This window comes from Pecten maximus, chromosome 2 (assembly GCF_902652985.1).
Source record: "Pecten maximus chromosome 2, xPecMax1.1, whole genome shotgun sequence".
Taxonomy (NCBI): Eukaryota; Metazoa; Mollusca; class Bivalvia; order Pectinida; family Pectinidae; genus Pecten; species Pecten maximus.
The window spans coordinates 42,616,969-42,637,597 of record NC_047016.1 but is presented as its reverse complement, the minus strand read 5'-3'; the positions used below and the strand labels follow the sequence as shown (position 1 = coordinate 42,637,597).

Here is a 20,629-nt window from a genome sequence, read left to right as displayed (position 1 = left end):
CTTATTTGTCCTTCAAAGGTCTAGGTCTCAATTCAGCTTCTCATTGTACCCTATGTAGTGAACTACAGAAAATTGTGTTCATTCCATAACTTCGCAACTGGTCATGATCAAGTCTTGCCATAACCAGACATGCCTGATACTGTCAATATCACGATCATCAGTGTTGTTCCACTTTGTTGATCTGCAGCTCCTTCAAAATCACTCGACAAAATCCAACAAACAGGCGTTTCTTATTCAGGGCATGGAGATGTGCAATGCAGAGTCTTCAGAAATGCTTTCCATCCATGTCATCTAGTTATTGCTAAGATTTTACAGCAAACATAAAACTGCCAGGAAATTATTGGTTTTTCAGTGTCAAAATATTTGTGGGAGAAGAATTCAAATACATGTACTGTGAATTTGCTGTCAAAGTATTTTATTTCATGCTACACAACTAAACATGAGGATTGGTTATCTGTAAGTGCATCAAGCTGATAATACAAACAGTGCTGGTTTAATCACAGTGTAGTATATAAACCTAATTTCATCCTTGATTTATTCTGCTGAAATGTTGATATTTTGGTTGATTTGGTCAATTCAGTATTAAGTTAAATCAAACTAGCGATGTTAGAAAAAACCATTGACATTTTATATATAACCTACAAACGTATTTGGTATTCTTGGTAGTAATTGTATCTTAAAAGCTTACATTTGATAACATCAATGTTGAATACTATATCTTATCCATTTGATATCGGGTGCCCAGTGGAATGCCCAGTTAATACACATGTGTTACCTGTGGTGTCAAATTGAAGAGAATATGACTATATGACATGCATGTGCTGTTATGAAATGTTTTATGTGTGCACATGTACAATGGTGAGTGTGTGTGTGGTGATTATCAGATTAAGAGATTATAACAGATATTGATGAATGGTTGAATAATAATGGCTGTTTATATCTAATGTGTACAGAAAGGAATCTGTGGTTTACCTTGATACAAATTAATTAAAGTTTATCATATACCCTCATTGTAATTAATAAATATTATTTTATAAATATGTCTATTGTTGTATATATTCCCATATGAATTTAATTATTTACAATGAGTATGTTTTGTATAGCCCCACACAACAGAGTACTGACAGACAAGCTACGCCTTGAGGAGAATACCTCACCATTATAACTGGAGATGAGTATTTCATCGTTCTTGATAGAAATAAATTGACTCACTTTGTATAAAAATGATATTTATTAAATAGTTATATATTCTTTCAACAAGAATAAATGTATCCACATAAAATATATAAAGACAAATGAAAAGTGTTATAGCAAAACAATTCTTTGAACATCGATCACAGCATAGATTTTCTTCAGCAGTGGGTTACATAACTGTATAGACAGTGATACAAGGTTTATAAACTTGTTGACATTTGTTTGACGATAGACTACCTTAAAAAGTAATACTCTGCAAATACATGTAAATTCTAATTTTTCAGCATTGTAGGATAATATCATCTATAGTACTATAATGGCAATATACATTTTATATTTATGCCTATAAACCAAAGCTGCTTTGTGAAACAGTCACACAAACACATGAAAGATCCAATTTAACAATAATTCTTGATGTAATGGTGAAATAGTGAATTTAAGACAATAATACAATAACAAACAAACAAGCAGCTTTACTACTGTGAACATGGTCATTTCCGTAGGGATTTAGTTTCTTGATCTGATAGGTAAACTATCTATATAAACTTTGAATTCTGGAAGGAAAAGAAAGCATAGGGAATATTCACATATTTTCCAGTCATACATTTTTTTTTTTTTTTTTGCACCTGTTCAAACAAAATACCACATATATCACAAAATATTTAGTGTAAATTTCCCCCTAACATAAATTTCCATGTTTACAGTAAACAACAGGCCCATACGACCTGTCTCACTCATCATCTGGATATTGCAGTAAATGCATGGGGAAACACTCTACATTTAGGCTGAAAAAAATTTGCTATATTTCCCTTATTTGGTCAAAATATGCTCAGTGGTTCTTGACTAGTAGCATTTTTTATGAATAGTTGATGGACAGATGGCAGACGATGGACACCATGCCATGGCATAAGCTCACTTGCTCTTTGAGCAGGTGAACCAATGATTAATACATAATGATACTCTCTGATTTGCTCTGCAAATCATAAATCTACCATATTTTCACAGTAACCGTTTTCACATTTCAACTAGAACTGTAAGCCAATGGCTATAACTAATGCCCCCTGCAGCTCCCATCATTTGCATACACTTGTCTTGTTCTGACGAGCTATGGGTCCTTACACAAGATACTGAATAATAATCTGGTTACCAGGACAACCAAAATTTCTACAAAATAATAAATAATCCTTGCATACAAATCTATATAATATGGTCTGTAATATTCCTGACGGGTGTCATTTTATTGAAATTGGTTAATGAGTTTACAAGGAGTAGTTTGGACAAGATCTATCTAATCATGGGTCTCCTTTTGGTTACCATGGCAACCAAATGACATCCAATGTTTTATAAAATATTATCATTATTCCTTCATTATGTTTCCAAAGTAACTGTTCTGAAACAAGAGGCCCATGGGCCTTTACAGTCACCAGAGTATAAACAATAGTAAAGTTTACCCCTTCATCAGGGAGAAACATGTGAAACCCAGAGGTTACAAATTTTGATAAAGCAGCTTAAGACCCTTCAATCCTTTGATTCTACCACATCTTGGTATTGAGAAGAAGATTTTTGAAATTTCATTTAATCAGACCCCTTTTGACTCATAAGCCAGGGTCAATATGTGCAAACTTTAAAAACTGCTACCACAAACTTGCTTAGATTTCAAAATGGATTGGAAAATTTTTCTACAAAAGCCCAATGTGTCAAATTATCAGCGTTAATAAGCCACACTACTTGACCAAGTTGATAAGCTACAGTCCCTTACACAACAAGTAGGTTGGTCCAGTAATATCACAGACAAGTTCAGAAATGTCCAGTGCACAAAAACTCATACAAACATACTTTTGAAATGTATAGCGAAGCTCAGTGATGTACAAATCTACAAAGACATAATATAAAGTTATCTTACAAAGGTCCTGCTTCATAAAACAATATACAAGATCGATGATATATCACTTCAGCAGAGGACAACATGTGAACCCAGGTTAACATGTCAGATCAGCAGTAACACCCAAAACAATACTTATAAATTAATACTGAGGAATGTTATCAACTCTATCAAGTTAAAAATATCTATTTTGTCTGTTTTATTACAATACTGGTGTTGAAAATGAGACATTGACAAACTTACAACTCACTTGAAGGAGACACACTGAAAGTGTAGAAAGCAGTGATACCATGACATTATACCAACTTTGAACTATCAATATAGGTACAACATCGTAACAATGTACATCACAGCTTCAGATCTCACAAAATTTATTTATCATTTTATTGGAAAATATTTTAAAAAGTAGCCAACATTAATTGTTCTACAGCTTCAGTGGAGACGCTACCTTAACAAAGCTTTATTTGACAGCTGTGTGTCTGGTACATTGTTTTTCTATAACATTCATACAGAAACAAGACTTTCATTAATTTTGTTCACAGTCAACATTTAAGTTTCTGACACAGCTGTAATGATATTTAGGAAAATAAGCTTCATGTTTGAAGATCAATGGCAAGGAGTTTTATTTATCTTTCTTTTTTTTAGATTTACTGCTTCCCTTAGAGGCCTGAGACTCCGGGCGTTTCTTTTCTTCCTTGGTTTCTGGGAGATCCTTGGGCACAGCAGGAGACGCGGGTGCCTTGGACGGGGAAACAGAGACCGATCTGCCTTCTAATTCATCTGCTTGTTCATATTTCATCAATTTTTTCTCTAATTCACGGAGCTTCTCCTCAGCAGTTGCAAGATCAGTTTCAGCAGCAGCAGCCCGTTCCTCTGCCTTCTGGGCACGCTCTTCTGTATCTCTGTAACACATTACCAGTCCAACAATTCAATATACTGTGTGTGCTGACTTGTGATTTACATGTATACTGAGTGTGGGGAGACTGGTGATTTATACTGACTGTGTGTGTACTGTGATGTATGAGTGTGGGAAGACTACTGTGATGTATGAGTGTTGGGGGACTACTGTGATGTATGAGTGTGGGGGGACTACTGTGATGTATGAGTGTGGGGGGACTACTGTGATGTATGAGTGTGGGGGGACTACTGTGATGTATGAGTGTGGGGGGACTACTGTGATGTATGAGTGTGGGGGACTACTGTGATATATGAGTGTGGGGGGACTACTGTGATGTATGAGTGTGGGGGGACTACTGTGATGTATGAGTGTGGGGGACTACTGTGATGTATGAGTGTGGGGGGACTACTGTGATGTATGAGTGTGGGGGGGGGGGGGGGGGGGGGGACTACTGTGATGTATGAGTGTGGGGGGACTACTGTGATGTATGAGTGTGCACTGTGATGTATGAGTGTTGGGGGACTACTGTGATGTATGAGTGTGGGGGGACTACTGTGATGTATGAGTGTGGGAAGACTACTGTGATGTATGAGTGTGGGGGGACTACTGTGATGTATGAGTGTGGGGGACTACTGTGATGTATGAGTGTGGGGGGACTACTGTGATGTATGAGTGTGGGGGACTACTGTGATGTATGAGTGTGGGGGGACTACTGTGATGTATGAGTGTGGGGGACTACTGTGATGTATGAGTGTGGGGGGACTACTGTGATGTATGAGTGTGGGGGACTACTGTGATGTATGAGTGTGGGGGGACTACTGTGATGTATGAGTGTGGGGGGACTACTGTGATGTATGAGCGTGGGTACTGTGATGTATGAGTGTGGGGGGACTACTGTGATGTATGAGTGTGAGGGGACTACTGTGATGTATGAGTGGGGGGACTACTGTGATGTATGAGTGTGGGTACTGTGATGTATGAGTGTGGGGGGACTACTGTGATGTATGTGTGGGGGACTACTGTGATGTATGAGTGGGGGGACTACTGTGATGTATGAGTGTGGGGGGACTACTGTGATGTATGAGTGTGGGTACTGTGATGTATGAGTGTGGGGGACTACTGTGATGTATGAGTGTGGGGGACTACTGTGATGTATGAGTGTGGATAGACTACTGTGATGTATGAGTGTGGGGGACTACTTACATAAGCTGAGTCTGTAGTGAGTCCATGGCGGTGAGAGCCTGGAAGGCTTTGTGTGTGTCTGGGGCATCAACAGTCCTCACTGCTGGGGATGGGTCCTTAGGGGCTACAGGCTGACAAGTGGAAACATATACATAAACTGTAATGCTTATCAAAACTATAACTTATGTAAAGCTGTACTTCTAGTTACTCTCAACTTCTACATCTCTGATCTATAATTCTGTACTTCTAGTTACTCTCAACTTCTACATTTCTGATCTATAATTCTGTACTTCTAGTTACTCTCAACTTCTACATCTCTGATCTATAATTCTGTACTTCTAGTTACTCTCAACTTCTACATCTCTGATCTATAACACTGTACTTCTAGTTACTCTCAACTTCTACATCTCTGATCTATAATTCTGTACTTCTAGTTACTCTCAACTTCTACATCTCTGATCTATAACACTGTACTTCTAGTTACTCTCAACTTCTACATTTCTGATCTATAATTCTGTACTTCTAGTTACTCTCAACTTCTACATCTCTGATCTATAATTCTGTACTTCTAGTTACTCTCAACTTCTACATTTCTGATCTATAACAATGTACTCCTAGTTTCTCTCAACTTCTACATCTCTGATCTATAACACTGTACTGTCAACTTCTACATCTCTGATCTATAACCCTGTACTCCTAGTTACTCTCAACTTCTACATCTCTGATCTATAACACTGTACTCTCAACTTCTACATTTCTGATCTACAACACTGTAGTCCTAGTTACTCTCAACGTCTACATCTCTGATCTATAACACTAGTCCTAGTTTACTCTCAACGTCTACATCTCTGATATATACTCCTCGTTACATTCTTAACTTACCTCCAGAGGTGTCTGATCTAGTGTTTTTACATGAGTGTTGTCATCTTGACCTATGACTTCCAACCTCTCTAGGGCATCTATTTCTGCTTCCTATTGTTATAAAAAAAAAAAAAAAGATAGTTTACTCACAGAACACAATAAGATGGTCTGGCCAGGGCAATATTTCTAATCTATACAACAAATAACTATACATATTGCATTTACTACCAACCCGAAAAATAACAATACATGGTCAGGACATTCTTGAGATCATTTCAGTCAGGGTCAAATTGAATGCCACAAATGGAACTGAAAAAATGTAAAAAGTTTACGGATGGCCAGGACGGAATGTACATGTTCAATAAATGTGACACTTGTGTATGTTATGATTAAAAAACATCCTTTTAAAACTAAACATTGGTTTATAATATTTTCCTTTTCCTTTTAGTATTACCTCTTCCACTTGGGGTTGAACAGCGTCCTCTGTTGGTGGAGGGGCTTCATCAGGTGCTCCCTCTGGTGGTGCCTGTTGTTCTACATCTTTGGGTGATGTTGGTTCTGGCATCTGGCTGTCCTCAGTTGGTGTTGTCTCTGGCTTCTTTGGCTGCACAAAAAAAAAATAAAAAAAGTAACAAGAGGCCCATGGGCCTTAACGGTCACCTGAATTTTGAAATATTTCAGTAAATTTGAATGAAAGAATTAATTTCAAAACAAATAAAACAAATGATAGTAAAAAATGTGATTTCCCTATAACTGTAGTAAAGTTTATCCCCTCCCATGGGGCAAACGCAAGACCCCAGGGCTAGGAAATTCACAATTTTGGTAAAGCACCTTAAGATCCTTCCATCTATGTAGAGTATTTGATTCTACCATATCTGAGAGTAGAGAAGAAGATTTTTGAAATTTTAGTCAATTTGACCCTTTTTGGCCCCGCCCATCAGCCCCTGGGGGTCAACTAGGGCCAACCTGTACATACCATCAAAGTGTCATCCCATGCTGATAATTCGATACAAGTTAGAATGAATTCCAATACAAATCCAACAAATAATAGTCAAAAATGTGATTTCCCTATATAAACTATAGTAAAGTTTACTCCCTCCCCAGGGGCAAACATGAGACCCCAGGGTCATGAAATTCACAATTTTGGTAAAGCACCTTAAGACCCTTCCATCTATGAAGAGTATTTGATTCTACCATATCTGAGAGTAGAGAAGAAGATTTTTGAAAGTTTTGTCAATTTGACCCTTTTTGGCCCCGCCCACCAGCCCCTGGGGGTCAACTAGGGCCAACATGTACATACCATCAAACTGTCATCCCATGTTGATAATTTGATACAAGTTAGAATGAATTCCAATACAAATCCAACAAATGATAGTCAAAAATGTGATTTCCCTATATAAACTATAGTAAAGTTTACCTCCTCCCCAGGGGCAAACATGAGACTCCAGGGTCATGAAATTCACAATTTTGGTAAAGCACCTTAGGACCCTTTCATCTATGAAGAGTGTTTGATTCCACCTTATCTGAGAGTAGAGAAGAAGATTTTTGAAGTTTTAGTCAATTTGACCCTTTTTGGCCCCGCCCCTCAGGCCCCTGGGTGGTGGGGACCATATAATTCACAATTTTGGTTCACCCTCAGCCATGGAAGCTTCCTGTAAAATTTCATTGAATTTAGTTCAGCAGTTTTTAAGAAGAAGTTGAAAATGCAAATTGTTTACGACGCACGACGGACGATGGACGACGCACACCGCATGACGCACGACGCACGACGCCGAACAAAAGGCGATTGCAATAGGTCAACTGAGACTTCGTCTCAGGTGACCTAGAAAATAGAACTGCAAGCCATTGCTAATTCATAGTTTAAAGATCTTAGCATATTTGACCCCTGTAACCTTGAATGTATGTCAAGGCCATTTATTTCAACAAATGTTGTTGGCATTCACCCCAGTATGCTACAGGCCCAATATCAGGTCTCTGGGCCTCCTGGTTATTGAGAAGAAGTTCTAGAATGTTTTAGCACATTTGACCCATATGACCATGAATGAAAGTCACCTGGTCATTCTTTTGAACAAAATTGGTAGCCCTTCATCCCAGTATGCTACAGGCCAAATATAAAGTCTTTGATCCCTTTAGTAATTGAGAAGAGGTTGTTTAAAGGGAACAGTTCATTCCAGCTGAATGCCAGCTGAATGGCATATGATTACTTGCCCTTTGGACAAGTGAGCTAATAAGAAAGTTGTCCCAAACCTTCTCATGTTGATATTTTTATGTTTATGGTATAAGCACTGATTTTGACAAACAGAGTAAGATTTTTCATGTATTTAAGATTATGGTACAATATATCTGACAAACCTCAGAAGGAGTGGTCGGTTCCTGTTGGTTGTCTCTCTCTAACTTCTCATGATCATGATAAAGATCAATATCTGTAGCCATGGACTCAGTACGTGGTTTGAGAACCTTCTCATCTGTTTGGATTGGGAGCGGGAACAGAGAGATAACAGACTCTCCCAATAACTGGCTGGTCAACAACTTGGCTGTCTTGATCCAATCTTCACATTCATGCTGAAATAGGTCACATGATCAGAACCATGTACATCACAATATCTTAGTATGACCTGCTCTACAGTCAAGCACAGTCTTAACTTACAATTATTATAAGACATTTCAATAAGTATACACTTTATTTACAATAATTAGAACTGTCTGCATCAATTCTATTTACAATTAGAACTGTTAATATTTTTTAGTTAACTTTATTTACAATTACAAACTGTCAATATCAACTTTACTTAGAACTGAAATTGTCAAAGCGAACTTTACTGTCACATTTTACACTCTTACTCACTGCCATTATACACTGTACAATTAGAGGTATTATAAGCGAGGTCCTTGTGATTTTGATCCTTACCCGTAAGCGTTGGAGATCCTTCAGTTCATGGTCTGCATTTTCCTCCATATTGTCCCGCCGTACTTGTGTGTTATCCATCACAATTCCACTACAACACCTAAACAGCAGTATGAAACAGTTGTAACAGTTATCAGTATGTAAAATTTATCTGTATAAACAATTATCTGCATTAATGAAGTTGTTTCAAGATTTAAGCATTTTTGACACAGGTGACCTTGAAAGTAGGTCAAGTGTTTCACCCCAGCCAACCTAAGGCCAAATATCAGGTCTCTGGCCTCTTTGTTATTGAGAAGAAATCATAAGAATGGAAAACTTGAATGATGCCCAATGGACGGAGGACAGATGCCACGCTATTCAGTCCAGTTGGGTTTAAAAGTGTTTTTATACTTCAACTGTATTCAGCAATTAGGGTGGTTGGGTGATACAGTTGTAGCACATTTGCCTTTCACCTGCCCAATCTCTCAGTATTTATGTGATAATTGGTTCCCTCTCACCCGAGGATGTTTTAAGACTAAATTTGCTTTGAAATCCACTCAGTGGTTCATGACTAGTAGTGTACAGTTGACAGACATAGTTTTCACAGAAATTTTTGTTGTCATGGTAACTAGGTTATTAGGTCACTATACACAGCTAAAAACATGTGTATAGTGACCTGGTTACCATGACAACCTAAATTTTAAAAACAAAACAAAAAAAACCCAACAAAACTTGTAATTTCAATGAAATTAGTAATTTCAATGAAATTAGTTCACTATAATTTAGGACTTGTCCAGACAAGATTTTTCTATGGACAGACAGACAGACAATCTGATTCTAGTATATATACCCCATAGCTTCACTGCGGGGGTTATGATAAAACAGTAATTCCGTAGACACTGTATTCAGTAAGTAAACAGTAATGAGTTGATAATTTTTGACAAAATGATTGGCATTCATCTAGGAAACATTGTCTCATATGACTTACTTAGTATCTAGCTCATCTTCCCAATCACTATCATCATCTGTTTCAGCTTCACTTTGTTTTTTCTGGTCATAGTATATTTCAGTGTTACGCCTTACACATAGGAAGGTCAACAATAGGGAAGGACAGAGAGGAAAGGGTAGAAGAGAGAAAAGATTATATTCAAAGCATACTACAAAGAGAAGTATATATTAGGATATATATTAATATAAAGATTAATATATATATTCACAGAATGTATAGAGCATGCTACAAAGGTTATATACACAGCAAACTATAGATAATATACACAGCATGCTACAGAGAATATACACAGCATGATACAGAGATAATCACAACATACCACAGAGAATATACACAGCATGATACAGAGATAATCACAACATACCACAGAGAATATACACAGCATGATACAGAGATAATCACAACATACCACAGAGAATATACACAGCATGATACAAAGATTATCACAGCATACCACAGAGAATATACACAGAATGCTACAGAGATTATCACAGCATACCACAGAGAATATATACAGCATGTTACAGAGTTTTTAAGCAGCATGATACAGAGAATATACACAGCATGCTGTAGAGAATATACACAGCATGCTTCAGAGAATATACACAGCATGCTTCAGAGATTATACACAGCATGCTACAAAGATTATACACAGCATGCTACAAAGATTATGAGAGGAATTATAGAGCATTATAAGCAGCAGGCTTCAATGTATATTACTTACAGAGCAACATAGTTTGTGAACATTTCTAGCTGTTCAAACAGTGTCTTGATTTTGGCATGAAGATCACTTAGCGGAGCACTTCCCAGTAACGCCATCTCACTAGCCTCTTTGGAATTGTCCTCCCTATCTGGGGCCAGCCTCAGCAACATCTGTACCATCCATCTCACCATGGCAGAATGGAGGGACAACACCTAGAACATGTGTCACTTTATATACGACATGTTACAGCATTGTCATGTACTCTCTCAGTAGAATTTCCAATATCACAACCATATATAGACTTAATGTGAGAGGTAACATTGTTTACTACAAATGTACATAGTCTGTATTACCTGTTCTACCAGCTTCGCATCTTCACTGTCTATTGCGTTTGTGGAAGTTGTTGTCCATTTCTGTACCTTCTTAATTGTTTCTGTGACTTCAATACTTTATCAAATAGTAAAGACATAGGCGGTCAATACAAAAATATAGCATCAACACTTTTTAGAGAATTTGAAAAGTCATGAAAAAGACAAAGCAATTTGATTTCAACAGTGATATAATTGTAAATGTTACTTACTAAATGTATATATACAAATAATATAAAACATAATGATATGTAACATACACATATATTAACACAAATGATAAAAGCAGAACAATGATATAAGTATACACACAATGATAGGAATGTCATGATATCATCACACACAAGACAGGATTAACTCCTACAGAAAGTTCATGTTCATTTGGATAACTGAACAAGACAATAAGGAAACTCCATATAACTTTTGATATATTGAACAGGACAGATTTATGCTAAGGGAAACTCCATATAACTTTGGATATTGAACAGGACAGATTTATGCTAAGGGAAACTCTATATAACTTTGGATATTGAACAGGACAGATTTATGCTAAGGGAAACTCTATATAACTTTGGATATTGAACAGGACAGATTTATGCTAAGGGAAACTCCATATAACTTTGGATATTGAACAGGACAGATTTATGCTAAGGGAAACTCCATATAACTTTGGAAATTGAACAGGACAGATTTATGCTAAGGGAAACTCCATATAACTTTGGATATTGAACAGGACAGATTTATGCTAAGGGAAACTCCATATAACTTTGGATATTGAATGGGACAGATTTATGTTAAGGGAAACTCTATATAACTTTGGATATTGAACAGGACAGATTTATGCTAAGGGAAACTCCATATAACTTTGGATATTGAACAGGACAGATTTATGCTAAGGGAAACTCCATATAACTTTGGATATTGAACGGGACAGATTTATGCTAAGGGAAACTCCATATAACTTTGGATATTGAACGGGACAGATTTATGCTAAGGGAAACTCCATATAACTTTGGATATTGAATGGGACAGATTTATGTTAAGGGAAACTCTATATAACTTTGGATATTGAACAGGACAGATTTATTCTAAGGGAAACTCCATATAACTTTGGATATTGAACTGGACATATTTATGCTAAGGGAAACTCCATATAACTTTGGATATTGAACAGGACAGATTTATGCTAAGGGAAACTCCAAATAACTTTGGATATTGAACAGGACAGATTTAGGCTAAGGGAAACTCCATATAACTTTGGGTATTGAACAGGACAGATTTATGCTAAGGGAAACTCCATATAACTTTGGATATTGAACAGGACAGATTTATGCTAAGGGAAACTCAATATAACATTTGATATTGTACAGGACAGATTTATGCTAAGGGAAACACGACATATATACCATTTGACACTTTACAAGAAACTTAAAGGGAAAGTCCATGTAACTTTGGGTATTGAACAAGACACTTAAGCTACAAAGTTTCTATCAGTGGAAAAGTGACAAAGTTTCTATATATGGTAAAGTGACAAAGTTTCTATCTGTAGTAAAGTGACAAAGTTTCTATCCGTGGTAAAGTGACAAAGTTTCTATCAGTGGAAAAGTGACAAAGTTTCTATATATGGTAAAGTGACAAAGTTTCTATATATGGTAAAGTGACAAAGTTTCTATCCGTGGTAAAGTGACAAAGTTTCTATCCGTGGTAAAGTGACAAAGTTTCTATATATGGTAAAGTGACAAAGTTTCTATAAGTTGTATTAAATGACAAAATTTTGTGATTTATTAAATCTACAGAAACATGGTGGAACAGTCAACATGAGTCTCACTGGTCTTGAAGACAATAATTGGACTCAGATGTTAGTCTTTGTCTGAGTGAGTCACTCAGCCGAGGCAACACATGCTTGCTATAGTCAGCTTCACAGATAGGAGAAAATATCAGAGAATTGTGCAATCTAAATGTGCAAATTTTCCGAATTAATTCCATTTCCAACATCATAGTAATGTTACAGTACAATTGAGAAAAACTTTGATATATTAAACTCTTGCCAATCATCTCTGACATGTCTCGTCCTATAAGGAAGATTTAACTTATAGATATGAATGCAGAGGACCCAACATCATCGGTCACCACAAGGTCTATAATCTTCATTTTACATGTCTGACCTGTGGGAGCACTGGCTTAAAAAACATTAGTTTAAAATGAATATTCATATTTTTATCGACCAATCAAAATGTTTCTTATTAAATAGAACTCTTTCCTGGGAAATTAAGAGACAGCGTATCAATATGACTGCACCCATGTGTCAACATGGTTTTTGCATCTGCCATCTTGCCAAACAAACCAAGGAGCAAATGAATTAAATGTTTCTGATTGGTCCAGTTTTTAAAAAAATTATCTTATTGGCTTATTGCCCCCACTGGATCGATCAGATCAGATGTGGATACTGATGATGTTAGGTCCAGGGTTACTTTGGTATTAGAGTCAGGACATGGTTAGCTCACACAGGCGGTTCAGGTGATCAGTAATGCTGCTGTGATCTGGCTCAATCCAATCAAGTGCTGAATATAGTGACTTTAGTTTGATAGGTATGTGATCTTATTTTCTTTCCTCTAAGCTTGGAAGAAGAAATCAAGTGCATGTTAAATATCATTTACTACTTTTATAATGAGACTGTACAAAGTTTAGCCGACCGTGAATGTTCTCATGCCTTTTTTTTGGTTTTAATTATACATATACCGTGATTATGATTGAGGATATTTACCCAGCAAAGGAATATCGCTTTCTGCTTTTAATGGATAAAGAAGAGAGTATTAGTCAGAGTAATATATGTATTAATACAGAGTTAGTGTTGTAATTAGTATATAACAATAACCCATTAGGCAAGACCCACTTATAATTACATTATCATGTATTTTTAATTAGCCTCATGCATAATAGTTACAGCAAAGAAATTGCATTTACAGGAAAAGTAAGGAAAGATACAGGTTGTTATATTATGCAAATTCAAAAGTACACACATTTATAATCGAAAATTATGTGATAAAATTTGTTTCGTGCTTCTACATGTGCATTTAAGTTTAGTCTATAATGATGGATGTCCATTAATACAATGTTTTAACCTGAATATATCCATATTATATTTAAAAGTGCAGTGACATTTTGGAGATAAAAGTTACCGTTCAAAACAATCCTAATTAACTACAGAGTACTAAATATATCTATATATTCAATTTAAAAGTGCAGTGATATTTTAGAGATAAAAATTATAATTCCAAAAAATCCTAATTATTTAAAATCTTGTGCATTATAGAAACTACAGAGTACTAAATATATTCAAATATTCAATTTAAAAGTGCAGTGATATTTTAGATATAAAAATTATAATTCCAAACAATGCTAATTATTTAAAATCTTGTGCAATTGAGAAACTACAGAGTATACTTGAGAAAACTAGAGAAGTTTTAGGCTATACCAATCTTGTTGGTTAGAGATATTATTAGAGACTGAGAATATTAGAAAAGCAGCAGGTATGATTTCACCGTGACCGTGTCTACCTCGTGTGTGGCTTGCCCTCATCCCGCTCCTCCTCGCTTTGTGTGGTGCCCACATACTTAGATGCCGCGTCCACAGCGGTGAGCCACTCCTCCATCAGCTGACAGAGAGCTCCCCACTCGTTATCGTGTATGGGAAGGGTCCCGTTCAGAGCTGAAGACACTCTCATGTCCCAGGTCTCCAAGGCGTTTAACAGGTGGATTGCATTTGGAGCCACACCTATAAGGAATGCAACACAGGTAAAGCATGGACTACTGAATCATTTATATAATTATTTAGGTTTTGAAATGAACAAGAGGCCAATGAGGCCTGAATCGTTCACCAGCTGCTACTTATGCAACTTTTAAGTTGCTTTTTTTATTTGAAAATGTTTTTTTTTATTTACTTTTTTTTCATATCACGATACAAATCACATTACAACATAATGCAATTATAAACATCACCATAACAATACATCATCGTAACTATACATCACTATAACAATACATTATTGTAACAATACATCACTATAACAATACAATAAGACCATTGTTATTGACAGTTTTTTCTAAGTTCAATAAAATTGATGATTTCTATTTCAGGCATCTTCCTAACTTTGTTTCTCATCTAGTAGTTCATGCCATCTCCCAATCTACGGAGGAAGGCAGAGTAACATTCTTTTACATGTACATTTGTACATACATTTTTCTACTTTAATGTATTGTGTTCAAAAATTAACATGGTAACATATGTTTAATGACAATTGTTTAATTTTGAATACTGCTTTCTTTACCAATGATATGGTTTAGTTCGTTACCACCAGAATTGTTTTTAACCAGGTTACAGCCTTGGTGAAATCCAATATAAAAGCCAAGAAAGTGCATGCTTAAAACAATGAACTAATAAAAAAAAACTCCACATTTTCAGTTATTTGAAACAACCATAAGGCAGAACAGTTGCCCAATAAAACTCAATAAACTAACTTTAAAATAAAAAACATGTAAATATACACAACAATATGTAACTTACCATACTTTTTAAAAACAACTTTCCTCCATTTTTCTACCATAGTAAATTACAAACTTAAATAAATTTGATATATACAAGAATGCAATAAAGAGTTCCACTATGTCCCCTATTGGGCCTCATCCCTCTGCCCGAAGGTGAGGTTATACCGAACATTTCTCCCCTCTCTCACCCCACACCTTCTATTTACTGAGGCATACATTGTATCTTGATTTAATAATGCTCTAGGCTAAATTTGATGAAAATCTATTTGGTCTTTGATGACTAGCAGTGATTTAAACGGGTATGTTGATGGACAAGGAATAGACGAATCAAGGAAATGAAAGATAGGAATAAGACCTTATCAGCTAAAACCTCACTTAAAAATTTGGAGCGAATATGATCTCTTTTGACCTTGAAAAGAATAAGCTGCAAAACTCACCATTTTCTCCAGTGATTCTGTTGTTGAATTGTTTCAGAAGTTCTTCCACTTCCTGTGAACAAGAAAAGAACCAAAATAAATATTAAATGAGAACAGGATGAAATATAGAACTTTCTTTGTGATACAACCTGGAAGTATGAGATTGTAGTCAGTAAAATATCCTACCAGTTCTTAATTCACAGAACCAGGACATACCTCATTAAGAATATTCATGCTGTCTTGACTTGGATGGTTGACATTAGGTTCCTTTCGGTGCCGGTTGAAGACTTTGAGAGCATTATCTGTCCAACCGTCCATCTGTCTTCTGATAACCATCAGTTGTTCCTGGCCATTGAGAAGTGTGTCCCCACCAAACTTTTCTGACTCTCGGCCCAGCACCTGATAGTAAAAAAGTAATGGAATGCTTATTAATGTCCCCAAATTGATAGACTACAACTAGTGTCCCCAAAAAGTAATGGAATACAACTAGTGTCCCAAAAAGTACTGGAATACAACTAGTGTCCCCAAAAGTACTGGAATACAACTAGTGTCCCCAAAAGTACTGGAATACAACTAGTGTCCCCAAAAGTAATGGAATACAACTAGTGTCCCAAAAAGTACTGGAATACAACTAGTGTCCCAAAAAGTACTGGAATACAACTAGTGTCCCCAAAAGTACTGGAATACAACTAGTGTCCCCAAAAGTAATGGAATACAACTAGTGTCCCAAAAAGTACTGGAATACAACTAGTGTCCCCAAAAGTAATGGAATACAACTAGTGTCCCCAAAAAGTACTGGAATACAACTAGTGTCCCCAAAAGTACTGGAATACAACTAGTGTCCCCAAAAGTAATGGAATACAACTAGTGTCCCCAAAAAGTAATGGAATACAACTAGTGTCCCCAAAAGTACTGGAATACAACTAGTGTTCCCAAAAGTAATGGAATACAACTAGTGTCCCCAAAAGTACTGGAATACAACTAGTGTCCCCAAAAGTACTGGAATACAACTAGTGTCCCCCAAAAAGTACTGGAATACAACTAGTGTCCCCAAAAGTAATGGAATACAACTAGTGTCCCCAAAAGTAATGGAATACAACTAGTGTCCCCAAAAAGTAATGGAATACAACTAGTGTCCCCAAAAGTACTGGAATACAACTAGTGTCCCCAAACAGTAATGGAATACAACTAGTGTCCCTAAAAGTAATGGAATACAACTTGTGTCCCCAAAAGTACTGGAATACAACTAGTGTCCCCAAAAGTAATGGAATACAACTAGTGTCCCCAAAAAGTAATGGAATACAACTAGTGTCCCAAAAAGTAATGGAATACAACTAGTGTCCCGAAAAGTACTGGAATACAACTAGTGTCCCCAAAAGTACTGGAATACAACTAGTGTCCCCAAACAGTAATGGAATACAACTAGTGTCCCTAAAAGTAATGGAATACAACTTGTGTCCCCAAAAGTAATGGAATACAACTAGTGTCCCCAAAAGTACTGGAATACAACTAGTGTCCCCAAAAGTACTGGAATACAACTTGTGTCCCCTAAGTAATGAAATACAACTAGTGTCCTCAAAAGTACTGGAATACAACTTATGCTCCCAAAAGTAACAGGGCACAACACATGGTCACATTATGAAGAAAACTGGTGAATCGATCACCTTGCACTCCCAAAATGCTGATCAATAATATAGGAGATGCAACTACTATTTTTATAGACTCTGGTATATCTCAGCCAGGGGACAGGACCCAAAGCCTTCCTCACAGTGGCAAAAGCTCAACTTGATGCCAAAAATGAGGCAGTGTCAAGGGAGACAATTAGAAGAGGAAATTTGTTTTAAAAAGAAGAGAAAGATAAGATATCAAATTTAGTTGCCTCGTAGGATTATGAAATGGGGCAGCAGGTCCAATTCTTACACCCTACCAGCAGGGCAGTATCAGGTCAGGAAAACAAAAACATTATGCAAATTAGACGTATTAATGAGAAATGGATTCCAGGTCTGGAGGAAAGGCTAGACTTACATCCTCCCATTTCCTGATGTCCTGCAGCAACATCTGCAGCCGATCATCCTCTGGGGCCTTGATGAAATGGCCATCCTTTGTGCTGAAACAGTCACAAAGAACAATGAACAACAGTCTACAAAGATCAGTGTTTACTCAGACTCTGTAGGAAAAACTTCTCATTTACATCCAAAGAGAAATCACAACGTTTGGTGTGCATGGACAAGAAATAGTGACAACATGACAATACTATAGTACAGTAAAACATATAGTATCTTGTATAGTCAAACCAGAATGACCTGTCGCGTTGACCTTTTCGTGGAATATTCAAAGTGGGTAGTTCCATTTGTGCACAGGTGTGTTAACAAAACGTATTTATAAGGAATACTACTGTGTCCAGCAGGGTGCTGTTTTGGACCTTTCGTTTTTGTAACAATTTTATATTGACAACACAGGGATTGTATCATTTATTTTTGATGCACGGTTTACACATATTCAAGTAACTATGTGATCAATTGTTCACATGTTAACAGTTTGTCGCTAAATCTAGACTAGTATAAATACCAATGATGTAGCTGATGATAAGGTCTGTTACATTATAAATACCAATGATGTAGCTGATGATAAGGTCTGGTACATTATAAATACAAATGATTTAGCTGATGATAAGGTCTGTTACATTATAAATAAAAAGCACCACATGTATTTCCCCTAAATGACAATAGACTAGTCTGTAATCAATATGCTAATCAAAGTCAACACGACAGGTCATTCTGATCGGACTATAGTCATTTTTAAAACAGTACATTCTACAAAGCATTTTCTATATTGAATATCTACATAAAGTTGGAAGTAACAATTGAATCGCTTCTGATTTGTAGGCTGTAGGACTGTCTTTATAACACAGACAGAGTGTCAGTTTTTCTTCTTATCTGTGTTGTATATTATATTATATTTGTTTAAAACTGCTTGTACAGTTTATATAATACATGCAATTAGATATTACAGATACATCTTTGCAGAACTTTGATACTGAGTGGAACATTCTGCATCCTAACCCATAAATGATCTTAAACCACGAATCCATGGTAGTTGTATAAAAATGACAGCAATGTAAATCATTTTTGATAGATGTTAAAAGCGAAGTTAAAAAAATAAAAATTTATGTCAACAGACGATGTTAGCACTCAAAATATAGAGCATCTGTGTCTATATGCAGGTGAAATTCCTAAAAGTAAACCTCTCACAATAACAAACATCAAACAACAAATACTTCAATCAATTAACAATGTTACATTTTGTTAAACTGTTACAGAACAGCTGGGTCCCCTCCAAACATAAACTTATTAACTTGTTTATAAAAAACAAATTAAGTTTTAACACAAATGCAAAACAAAAGCATCTCATTAGTGAATTACGAATCATTAAATATCTAAAACTAAGCCTATTCCTCCTGTTAGGCTGTTCTCCACACTGAACCAGTATTACCTGGCAGACTTCAGTCTGCTGGTTACATCCGAGTCGGAGTCCCTGTAATAAATCAATTTATACACACGTCAGACCTGTGTCAGGTTCAACCTATCACCCACATGACATCAGACCTGTGTCAGGTTCAACCTGTCACCCGTATGACATCAGACCTGTGTCTTGTTCTCCCTGTCACCCACATGACGTCAGACCTGTGTCATGTTCTCCCTGTCACCCACATGACATCAGACCTGTGTCATGTTCAACCTGTCACCAGACCTGTGTCTTGTTCTCCCTGTCACCCACATGACGTCAGACCTGTGTCATGTTCTCCCTGTCACCCACATGACATCAGAACTGTGTCATGTTCAACCTGTCACCAGACCTGTGTCATGTTCTCCCTGTCACATGACATCAGACCTGTGTCAGGTTCTCCCTGTCACATGACATCAGACCTGTGTCATGTTCAACCTGTCACCAGACCTGTGTCATGTTCTCCCTGTCACATGACATCAGACCTGTGTCAGGTTCTCCCTGTCACATGACATCAGACCTGTGTCATGTTCTCCCTGTCACATGACGTCAGACCTGTGTCAGGTTCTACCTGTCACATGACATCAGACCTGTGTCAGGTTCTCCCTGTCACATGACATCAGACCTGTGTCAGGTTCTCCCTGTCACATGACATCAGACCTGTATCAGGTTCACCTGTCACATGACGTCAGACCTGTGTCATGTTCTCCCTGTCACATGACATCAGACCTGTGTCATGTTTTCCCTCACCTGTCACCAGATTAGTACTGTCATATCATTTCAAGTTTTGTTTGATATTCATTGTATCACAGAGATCAGAAAATGTAGATTTCCAAGAAGCTACCACTGGCGAGGTCTTATGTCTACATCACGTACATGTGTGGAACAAGTTGTTGTGATTATTTCCAAATGAATAGATAATTTCAAGGAATTAAACATCAGAACAGCTATTTATTTCATTCCTGATGCATTCAACTCTTTCATATTATATGATATAAATATTTAGGTAGTAAATCATAATTCTGCTGTCAAAAAGTAATGTGACACCAATCTGTCCACATGGCTGGCAAAAAGCTTGTATTAGTAATTTTTGTCAAATGACAATTTTTGTCACATGTCAATTTTTTCACATGTCAATTTTTTCACATGTCAAATATTGAAAAAATCTACTTTTCACATGTTTA

General features: G+C 36.6%; 1 protein-coding gene across 3 annotated transcripts in view; it reads right to left on the bottom strand.

The window, feature by feature from the left end:
- Positions 1–1,784: 1,784 nt before the first annotated feature.
- Positions 1,785–20,629, bottom strand: part of LOC117322147 (axonemal dynein light chain domain-containing protein 1-like) — a 36,019-nt gene continuing 17,174 nt past the window's right edge. Inside the window, exons 16-29 of one of the 3 annotated variants that reach the window (XM_033876911.1) lie at positions 17,967–18,048; positions 16,158–16,340; positions 15,963–16,014; positions 14,539–14,755; positions 13,746–13,769; positions 10,967–11,060; positions 10,635–10,825; positions 9,890–9,979; positions 8,926–9,022; positions 8,370–8,579; positions 6,472–6,621; positions 6,039–6,128; positions 5,178–5,287; positions 1,785–3,978 (exon numbers count right to left, since the gene is read on the bottom strand). In XM_033876911.1, coding sequence (XP_033732802.1) covers positions 3,699–3,978; positions 5,178–5,287; positions 6,039–6,128; positions 6,472–6,621; positions 8,370–8,579; positions 8,926–9,022; positions 9,890–9,979; positions 10,635–10,825; positions 10,967–11,060; positions 13,746–13,769; positions 14,539–14,755; positions 15,963–16,014; positions 16,158–16,340; positions 17,967–18,048 — 1,870 coding nt within the window. In that variant the 3' untranslated portion in view covers positions 1,785–3,698. The remainder of the gene's footprint in view (positions 3,979–5,177; positions 5,288–6,038; positions 6,129–6,471; positions 6,622–8,369; positions 8,580–8,925; positions 9,023–9,889; positions 9,980–10,634; positions 10,826–10,966; positions 11,061–13,745; positions 13,770–14,538; positions 14,756–15,962; positions 16,015–16,157; positions 16,341–17,966; positions 18,049–20,629) is intronic. The other 2 variants (XM_033876913.1, XM_033876914.1) reach the window with 2 other exon arrangements.